Raw genomic sequence first — 10,344 nt, 5'->3', positions numbered from 1 at the left:
AAAGTAACATTGCTGACTTCACTCACCATTGGATAAATATCAGTCAGCAGATTTGTTTTAACTCAGATTTTATTTAGCAGCTGTAAATCCAGTCTTTTACAGAATGCTACGAGTGTCATCTCCTCTATTTGTATTCAGTTAATAAAGAAACAATACAAAACATTATTTAAACTGTACAGAATATGATTTAGAAAATAGACAAAGTTGGGCCATTTGTACAAGGAGGGATGTGCCTATTAGCTAAAAAACAAAGTAAGGATCTAGTAAGGAAAGAGTTTCTTGTGGTTGCTTTTTATAATAATACAGTATATTCTTGATAGCCACACTGTAGTTGCTCACATCGATGTTAATGTGAACCTATTAAAAAGTGAACCCAGTGGATGTGTCCGGACCTTAGATTAACAAGTAAACCGATTAAAAGCTTTTGTCATTAGAAGTTCTGTAGTTCAGCTGGATAGACAAAGTTGCTTCTGAAGAGTTTATGGGCCATGAGCTGTCCTCCAAATATCATCATCACCAGGCCTGAACCTGCAGAGAGAGGGATTTAATGATTAAGAAAAAGAGATCAAATCAAGGAAGGTTTCGCAGCCAGCAGCTGTCCTCAAAAAGCCTTAATCTAAAGGGATGTGGGAAGTAGGGCTGGGCGGTTAATCTCTCGATAACAGTATATATGGCATGTTGGTCTATATGAAATAACCACATGGATTTGTTTACTCGTGTGAATTAAATACATGTCAAATAAAAAGTACTGAGTATCTTCTTACGAAATTAAGAACTTTAGTGCAAAATAATGAGATTTCTTGAAAATGTTTAGTATTTGCTTGTTATTATCAATTTAGTAATTGATCGATAACTGATTTCCTCAAGATAAGATTCCATTCAAAGACAATAAATTATCATATTGAAATATCGCCCAGCCCTAGTGGGAAGTGATTTTTTTGTAAGTCTGGGAAAAGGCAAAAGAAATATCTTGGCCAGATAAAAAGGAGACAAACAGAAATAGAGGGCGGAGACAGCGAAGGATACACATGGAGGGGTAGAGAGAAGAAGAAAGTAGAGATCTTACCCAGAGCTATCCACCAGTGCTCAGCTGAAGGGAAGTCCGACATCACTGCAGAAACATGAAAACTGTGTATTTGATGTAAAAAAAACAACTACCTGTACATAAAACATACTGCACATATTCACTCTACTGACAAGTGAAAGATGTAGAGAAAAGGGTGCAAGTTTAGGATGTTTGGCCTTTTCTTTAGGTCCTAATCTTTGCAGTATTATAGTGTTTTTCTTTTAATTTGGTTTAGAAATGTATTTTGGTTCTTTAAATTCTCAAAAACAAATGAATAGTGCCTGTGTGTGTGTGTGTGTGTGTGTGTGTGTGTGCCTATACATAACCAAACCACTACACCCAGTTACATAATCAGGCCTCCAATCCTATCAGCTGTTCCGCTCTATTGATCCACTTTGTGTGTGTGTGTGTGTGTGTGTGTGTTTACCTGCCACAGTCATCGCGATGTGCAGCAGTGTGACAGTTATGGCGTAATCCCAAACCCAATCCTCGACAATCCAGGCGAATACCAGCCCTCCCAAAACATAGGTCACTTCTGTGGAAATGACACCAACTGGTGGGAGGAGGAGAGAAAACAACCAACAACCAGTGTGATGATCCTCCTTTACTGATGTAAAAGTTTTAAAATACTGCTTTAAAAATGTTACCCAAGTAAAAGTACAAACACAAACTCATTAAAAGAATTACTTAAATGATCAAATGTAAAAGTAGTCACGATGTAACACAATTATTTGTAGTATAAAACATGCATATGATAATCCATATTATACAATTGGATTATTTCTACTGATGGATTCATGAGTTTGCATCTTTTTTTAATGTTGTTGCTGGTGGAGGTGAAGCTTGAATCTATAACAGCACTTCATATTTTATAAGCTGATCACATGGTTCATATGTAAAACCTAAATCTGCAAAGTAGCCTGTAAATAAAACTTTAAAATTGATATAGTGCAGAAAAAAAGTACAATAGTTGCATCTGAAGAGTAGTGGAGTACAAACCAGGAGATCAGCTGGTTACATTCAAAGCTCTCAACATCATGTAAACAACTTTCATTTATTTTTAGACCGCTGTTCAATATTTGTACGTAAATTGAACGAGCAGTAACCTCATACTCCTACATGTAGACGTGTAAAGTAGCATCACATTTTAATACTCCACTAAACTACAATCACCCTTGAATCAAACTACTTGAGCGATATTCCATCAGGGCTTCTCACCGAGGTATTTGGGGTTCTGCCATGACGGTTGTGTTGTGTAGTCAAATGGAGCCAACAAGCTGTTGATCTCATGAACCCTGGAGACACACCACAAGATAACAAACGGTAAATGTCCACTTTGATTTTTATTTTATTCTTTGACAACAACTTTTTCTTGGAGCAAACTGTGGAGGCTTGTGCAGTATTTGTGTGTACCTGAGCAGTCCGATGCAGAGACTGACCACCATGTAGTAGAGAGAGTAGAAGCACACCATGCACATCAACAGATTCTGTAGGACAACCTGAGGAGACGGAGAGATATTTATTAATTTCACATGAAACCTGCTGTGTTTTATAAAGCAGCAGCTCTAATATTTTCTTTCTGAGGAAGAGTGAGGAACAGATGGCGTCTTATCTCTATTTTCAGTTACGTATATTGAATAATGCTTGACCTAAAGTATACTGTATGTTCCTGACACTACATTTACAGTTATTTCCTTTTTCCTTCATTTGACTGCTGACTGTTTACAAATTACAACCCTGAGGTTAAATTAAACATTTTAATTACATAAATGAGAACCATTACTCAATGAGTGGATGAAATTCTCTGCGTTTCGGCTTTTAAAAATATCTTCCATTGTTCATCTGGGTGTTTTTGCTTCAAATAAACAAGGTAATAAGATTATAAATACCAAGAGAAACATAAACCTTTATGTCAGGGATTTTAATCTGACTAGACAGCTCTACATTTGGAGATATTTCTCCCAAAGCTAACAAAGAAATCCTCTGTTCCTTTCCTCCATTTTCTCTTTTCCCTCATGACCAATCCAACACTGATGACAACAGATAGCAGCAGACAGTTGTTGCTTGCCTGCTAAAGTCTCCCTTCATAGATGATTAACTGCAGCCTTTACAGGAAATTGGGTTACGCGACACCCTCGGAGGAGAGATAAAAGACCTCTTCCTCACAGATGACGTTTCGGCTTGTCAAACACAGGTGTAGCTGATTACATTAATAATGGGCTGCGTTCCAGTCAGGTGTGCCGGTGCCATGTTGGCTCACTGGCACGCGTTAATGAAATGCAATCATCGTTAATCTCATTTGTTACACCTGTTCTTTTCCTGCTGCGCCAAACATCAGCTGTGATAAAGACCACGGCTAAGATGAATAATAACTTTCTCTACATTTTGTTGCATGTTTATTGTGATACATAGGGACTATCCATCCATGCTGTGACTGTCAGTCATTTTAAACAAATTATCTGTTAACAATTTTTATATACTTATTGATCAGTCTTTATCAGTCTATAAAATACACATTTTACAATTTCCAAAAGTCCAAAGTAAATTTTGGTTTGATTGGCTTATAGTGTCCGAACAAAGTCCCAAGCTCAATGATATTAAATGTATAGTGCTATAAAACAGAGAAAAGCAGCACATTGATCGGTCCACCATGTTGGTTCAGACTGAAATATCTCAAAAACCATCAAATACAAATTTTGTACAGACAGTCATGGTCCCCAGAGGGTGAATCCTGGGTTTTGTGATCCCCCTTAATTTGGTCTTTCTATTGATTTTGCATTTCTGGAGTCCACATATATTTTCCTGGTCAATCCACTTATCTAACCAGTAACTTTAGCATGCTGACGTTACAGCTTGTTGCTTGATAAATTACTTAAGCAAGTAATCGACAAATCACTTCAGCGGTATTAACATTCAACATTTCAATGAGAGGATATCTGTTTGCATGACATCGTCATTAGACCAGCACTGAACCCCTGAGTGGCTGACGCTATCATGTACCTGTTACATCGGGCTTATTCCCACCTGGACAAGATAGATACCACAGTGAGGATCATGATTTCTCCACTGCCTTTACCACCGTACAGCCTCTGCTGTTGGGAGCTCAGGGCCATGGAGGTGTCCTGAATAATGGATTACCTGACCAGCAGGCCACACTTTGTCTTTGAGACGGTGGGTCAGGAACTGTGAGCAACACAGGGGTCCCCCAGGGCACTACCCCCCCACCCCCACCCTTTTCTGTTGACTGTGTCGGGTGGTGCAGATTGAACCATCTGCAGCTGAACATAAGCAAGACGAAGTAACTGATTGTTGACATGCACAGGACTGAGCCTCTGACCCCTGTATCCATCCAGGGGGGGATGCCATGGTGGTTCACTCCTATGGATACTATTAATACGATAGTGGGCTGGGATGCTGCAGATGCTCTACCAGTCTGTGGTGACCACTGCTATCTTTTATTCTGTCATGTGCTGAGGCCAAAGCATGAGACGCTAACAAGCTCAACAAGCACAGGGCAGAGGAGAGCATTCCCGGCAGTCATCAAACTCTTTAACTCTCTGTCGCAGTCTGGACATCAGTGGACTGGGAGGATGCTGAGGTCTTACTTAACTCGCTAATTGGACTTTATAATTACATTAGCCATCAGTGAAACACATATTTTTGTAACTTTTAAAGTATAATTGCATTTATTTAGCAAACCGTACTACAGTTGGTATTGTTTATTGTCATGCACAATCACAAAAGCAAATTCATTGTTTGTGCAAAAATACTTGTTTTTGCTCTATTGTCGCTCTAAAATGAGCAGCACTGAGAAGTAGAAGGAGTATAAAAAAAGAAGCAGCATTTTAAAAGTATTGAGAAAATTTCCATCTGTATCTTGAGGTTGTAAATATAAAGGATGCCTTTTTTAAAAACTGACCTACATTTCCTTTTATTGTGGCCCACCTAAACCACGTGGTCCCTCGCCCCGTTCAGCCGTGACGAGGGTGTTTGTCTGGAGGCAGTAAAGTAGCTTAGCTCATGCCAATACTTAAGAGAAAGCTAAACACCTTGGCTAGCCTGGTTTGTTTGTCATCTCCACACTAGACAACTTTAAAACGTTTTGAGGCTTTAAATTGACTTTACTCTAAAGTATGCTTGTAAAGGGTAAACAAGAGTCTAATTGTGACATAAGGACATAAACCGTATAACCGATACTCTGCCTCCTTAATCCCCTCTGTTATAGCAAACTCATCATACAGCGTGCTTACCAAGGTATCACTGGGTGTAGTCTTGAGGGAGAAGGGTCCATGGCGTTTTATGAGCGTGAATCCAAAACAACGACAGCAGTAGTCCAACAACATGAATGGCTGCTGGTCTAAATGAGAGAATGTAGGCTACATGTGTTTGTGTGTGAGAGAGCATGTTGGGGAGGAGGAGGAGGAGGAGGAGGAGGGAGGATTGGATTAGAAGAAATGGGATTACTACTAAGAAGAGTACTAAGAGTAAATCCCATAAGGGATAACGGTGAACATACTCTTGTAGGATGAAGTTGGTTATGAGACTAAATACTTCAGGAAGTGCTACAGATACATATTTACTGACTATTAGTATTATTTCTTGAATTGTGCTTACCTTTGGGTATCTTCCTCATCCCTCCATTAAGTCATTCTGAATGTTCCGTTTTTTCCATTTCTTTACTTCCTGTTTCTACCATCCTCTTTCTTCTTTTCCGATCTCTCAGTTCTCCCATTGTGTCTATCTTTATTTTACTCGTTGCTTCCTTCACACACTGCGCCTCTCCTCTCTCCATCAAAATTAAAGGATAAAGCAGAAGAAGAACACGTCGGCATGAAGTCGAGCTGAAGCGATTAGTTGAATGACGGGCAGGTTATTAATCAGCAACTGTTTTCATATTCAACTGATTGTTTGAGTCATTTTTTAAGAACATTTCCGGCTTCTTCAGTACGGATCTGCTCCTTTCCTTTATCTTATATGATGTTAACTACATATTGTTTGGTTTTGGACTGATAGTAAGACAACAAAAAAAAATTACATTTGGGTTTCCCAACATATTATTGCCATAACAACTCATTGATAATTGAGAATATAAAAATGTATCTCCAAATGAACTTTGAATGTGGATAATTATTAGTTGAAGCCCTAGTATGACGGAGCTGCAGATACCAACAGTGACGACACACAACAACTTAACTTGACCTGAATGTATTTTGGAGGTGTGACTTGGTGAATCTTGCCTGAAGTAACTTTCTTTTACGCCCATTTTGATCTGTGATTCATCCTGGAAGTCCAGCTTTTGGGAAATCTGCAACAAAACATCAACAGAGACACGATTACAATCTTGTCTGGCAGTTTTTAGTATGAGCACTGGGTGGCAGCATAGCTTCACAGGCAGAGAGAGAGAGAGAGAACTTAATCCACCCATGAAGAAGCAACACAAGAACAAGATAACAGCCACATGCACAGCACTGACAGCAGCAGATAAGGTGCTCCCTGATGCACCATTCATACTTCTGACAATGGAGTCAGAAATCATTCTGCTCCATGTTGTATTTCACTTTGAGGTCTTGAATCAAAACAGACAAGCGAGGGAGAATATGTTCATCCATCATCTGCTCATGAAAAGACAGACGAGAAAGAAAAGAGGGTGAAAAAAGAAATGATGTGGCGAATGACGAAAGTTCAACAATGTTCCTCCGGCTGAAGAAACTGTATTCAACTCTTCAGCGTCACAGCCTGCGTATGTCTCTGTGTGTGTGTGTGTGTGTGTGTGTGTGTGTGTGGGGGGGCTGCTACGGCAACCTGCATCATCGTATCCATAGTGATGAGAGCAGGGGAGTGGGAGAGGGGATGGAGAGCAAGGTAGGCGTCCTATTCATCCCCCTGTGTGTGTGTGTGTGTGTGTGTGTGTGTGTGTGTGTGTGTGTACATTTTATTACTGCGAAGCTCACAGAAATCAGGTTTTTCTTTTATATCTAGATGTTTCCTCTGACTCAAAAATAGCAATATAAATTGCATCTGTGATTCACTTTATTTTGACTACATGCTGAATAGGAAGTGACAGCAAGCGGGTGATTTGCGTAGTTCAGTTTATAGAGAGCGGAAGCAGGGGGAAACAGCTAGCCTGTCTCTGTCCAACGATAACACAATCCACATACCGGCATCTCTAAACTCATTTACACAATATATCTTGTTTGTTTGATCCGTATGGTAAGTATAAAAAGACAATCCACCATTTAACTCAAGGACGTTACTGATCCCGGCTACGGAAGTCAGGCACATAACCCCCCCCCCCCCCCCCCCCCCCCATAGAGTGTAAAGCTTTAGAGGTGCTGGTATGGCAGATTTTCTTACATTTATTTGGAGAGAACCAGGCCAGCTGTTTCGCTCTGCTTCCAGTCTTTATGCTAAGCTAAACAGCTGCTGGCTCCAGCTTATTTACCGTAAAGGCACGAGAGTGGCATTGATCTTTTCATGCAACTCTTTGCAAGAAAGCGAATAAGCTTTCCCAAAACGTTGAAGTATTTCTTTAATACTCTAAGGTAACGAAAACACAATTATTCTTATTTTTCAGTTGATTATACACTAAAGAAAAGATACTTCTTAATATTATATTCCATTTTTGCCAACAGATCCCACTAAATGCTGCACACTGTTCCTTTAACTGCAGGTACTGTATATGAATGTGAACCTAAGTATCAGAATTATGAGTCAACATGTGTCTTAGGTGACGTTCATTAAGCCTCAACATCAGTTAAGTGATCTCAACTTGACAATTTAAAACACACATTTTCAGCCCAACACAGCAGAAGCTCAGCAGTGGTGGAATAACAAGAACAGATGGATTTCAAGGCACTTATGAATTATTAAGCCCATATAAACCTCAAACGACAAACAGGACTTTTTTTTTTTTTTCAAGGAGCACAGTGAAGCTAAAAAAACTATAACTCTGGTATCCTGTCATAACAAAAAACTTTAACAAAACAGTACATTGCAGTACATTTAGATATCAGTACGAAGCATGTTAGCAGATGATCCGAGTATGATAAATGGGACTGACAGACGATTCAACAGCGTGCTTCTGTACCTACAGGAAGTGTTTACACCTCACGAGTGGCTTTAAACAATCTGTGTCGTATCCACAGCAGCAGAGAAATGAACATGCTGTTCCTCTGCTGTTCTCCTGATCTGTTTATAAATTCCATGAAAACCAACGAGACGCACAGAGAGGCTCATGAGAATTCATTGACCTACATGTCAACATGTGTTTTGTAGGAGCAGAGACGCTGTAATTATCATTCAGTGTGTGTGTGTGTGTGTGGGGTACGGATTTTGACGTCACACAAAAGCTCAGTTTGATGCGTCATAATTCATTCAAAATGTACAAAAACAGGCAATAACGGCAGTAACTGGTTAGTGAGGAAGAGGCTTGCATACCAAGTGAGAAAGAAAGAAAGAAAGAAAGAAAGAAAGGGGCTGCTTTATACTTTCTGACATGTTGTAGAACAAAAGATTAACCCATACCGCCCTTAACCCTTCATTCACATGTCCCGCCTTCTCCCAGCTAATTACCCAATCACTAAGCATAAAATGACCCTTGCATGTCTCCTTTTGGCTTCCATCAAGCCCCCAATCTGTCAATCATACTTTGATACATTGAGATATTATTTTTTCAAATGATAACATTTTTCAAACGAACCAATTCTCTGCTGTCCACCACAGACGTTTCCACTCTACTTCCTCCCCTTGCCTCCTCCTCCCCCATTTCCTCTCCTCCTTTTCTTTCCAAAAATCGTGCAGGGCCGAGATCCTTCTTGTGGCACTGGCACCTCTGTGGCACTCTGTGGCACTCAGCGGCACTCTCTCTGGCACTCAGCGGCACTCTCTGTGGCACTTCAGCGGCAAGCGTCAGCTGTGGCAGGCGAGCGGAACTAGTTCGGAACCTGTCAAGAAGCGGAGGAGCTGAGGGGGCGGAGCCACATTTCCTGAGACATTTGCTGAGAACACACATTGTTGTTATGACAGGCCAGCTTCCGTAAATCAGTTTTATGATTTTAGTTGAGTCACCGGAGCCACCCGTTCTCTGTATGCATCCTTAGAGTAAGTACGTTGTACTTTTTTGTTTCTCATTCATTTTATTTAAGTATGATTTTGCTGGTTTTGCAACAGAAGGGAACATAATACACTCTTTCCAAATTATTACTTTTACAGTCATTTACAACAATCGGCTAAAATAATGAAAATAAATCATCCGTTTTATTATCATTTAAAAGTATATATATATATTAAAAATTAAAATTAAAACCCATAAAATGTCCAATCCAAAAATACATGTCTGAAAATATCTTCACTCTTCCTCGGCTTATATGTATATGTATGTCAGTAGGTGCCAGAGGGTGCCAGAAGGTGTGCCAGAGAGTGCCGCAAGGTGCCAGAGAGTGCCAGAGAGTGCTGCAAGGTGCGCAGGGTGCCAGAGAGTGCCAGAGAGTGCCGCAGGGTGCCAGAGAGTGCCGCTGAGTGCCAGAGACAGTGCTGTGGAGTGCCACAGAGTGCCGCTGAGTGCCACAGAGGTGCCAGTGCCACAAGGATCTCGCTGTCTCTCCAAAAATCCTTTCCCTGTCAGTTACATTTTCCCTTTAATTATTTAGACTCCTGTCCACAGCTGCTTACAATAAGTATAACCCAAAAAGTCAACACATTTTGTAAATCCCATAATCCCAAATGGGCTTGTAAACGAGAAATGCAACAGTCAACAATGTAAGGCTTTGTTTTTCCCTCTCCTCTTTCTCCCCACACTCTCTCCACGTCTTCCTCCTGTTTGGTTTCTCTCTGCAGCGTGTTTTCATTTCGATCTATTATGGAATGTAAATACAGCAACTGACTGACCGCTGCAGCAGGGATAGGGCTGTTTTGTGAGTGTTACAGACGGTTTATATAATCTTACAGGCTCCAGGAGTCTCCATAAGAGCAAAAGAAGTGGGGATGCTTGAGGATCCCTTCGGATTATGGCGAGTGTGTGTGCAGAGAGGGTGTTATAATTAGAGTTAATATTGGGGTTAGGGTCAGGCGTGTCATGGTCAGGTCGAGGACCAACACAGCGTCCCAGTGACTGTGTACAAATGTGTCCGCGCATGTTCAGCTGTACTATTCTGCCCTTGGGGTGCTGCATTTCTCACCAGCCATCTGAACAAATAATGGTCTTTCTGTGAGTGTGTGTCTCTTTCTCTCTCTCACACACACACACACACACACACACACACACACACACACACACACAC

The 10,344-nt window shown here is 40.6% G+C and overlaps 1 protein-coding gene across 1 annotated transcript; it reads right to left on the bottom strand.

The window, feature by feature from the left end:
* Window positions 1-51: 51 nt before the first annotated feature.
* Window positions 52-5,876, bottom strand: tmem244 (transmembrane protein 244). Its single transcript, XM_031866169.1, has 7 exons — window positions 5,681-5,876; window positions 5,317-5,442; window positions 2,480-2,565; window positions 2,285-2,361; window positions 1,494-1,619; window positions 1,067-1,111; window positions 52-528 (listed from the first exon to the last, which is right to left on the bottom strand). Exons 2-7 carry the CDS (start codon window positions 5,407-5,409, stop codon window positions 431-433), a joined length of 525 nt encoding a protein of 174 aa, XP_031722029.1. The 5' UTR covers window positions 5,410-5,442; window positions 5,681-5,876; the 3' UTR covers window positions 52-430.
* Between the last annotated feature and the right edge of the window lie 4,468 nt (window positions 5,877-10,344).

This window comes from Anarrhichthys ocellatus, unplaced genomic scaffold, assembly GCF_004355925.1.
Source record: "Anarrhichthys ocellatus isolate YVR2014 unplaced genomic scaffold, GSC_Weel_1.0 scaffold34, whole genome shotgun sequence".
NCBI classification, from domain to species: domain Eukaryota; kingdom Metazoa; phylum Chordata; class Actinopteri; order Perciformes; family Anarhichadidae; genus Anarrhichthys; species Anarrhichthys ocellatus.
This window is presented reverse-complemented; position numbering and strand designations above follow the sequence as displayed.

What these genes read in the sequence shown, in the direction of transcription:
- tmem244 (XM_031866169.1), bottom strand. Translation starts at nt 5,409, where the DNA reads ATGTTGTTGGACTACTGCTGTCGTTGTTTTGGATTCACGCTCATAAAA. An exon ending in CTCTGCATCGGACTGCTCAG is followed by an intron (nt 2,362 to 2,479) that starts GTACACACAAAT and finishes GTGTGTCTCCAG; the next exon opens with GGTTCATGAGATCAACAGCT. An exon ending in GCACTGGTGGATAGCTCTGG is followed by an intron (nt 529 to 1,066) that starts GTAAGATCTCTA and finishes CTCTCTCTGCAG; the next exon opens with GTTCAGGCCTGGTGATGATG.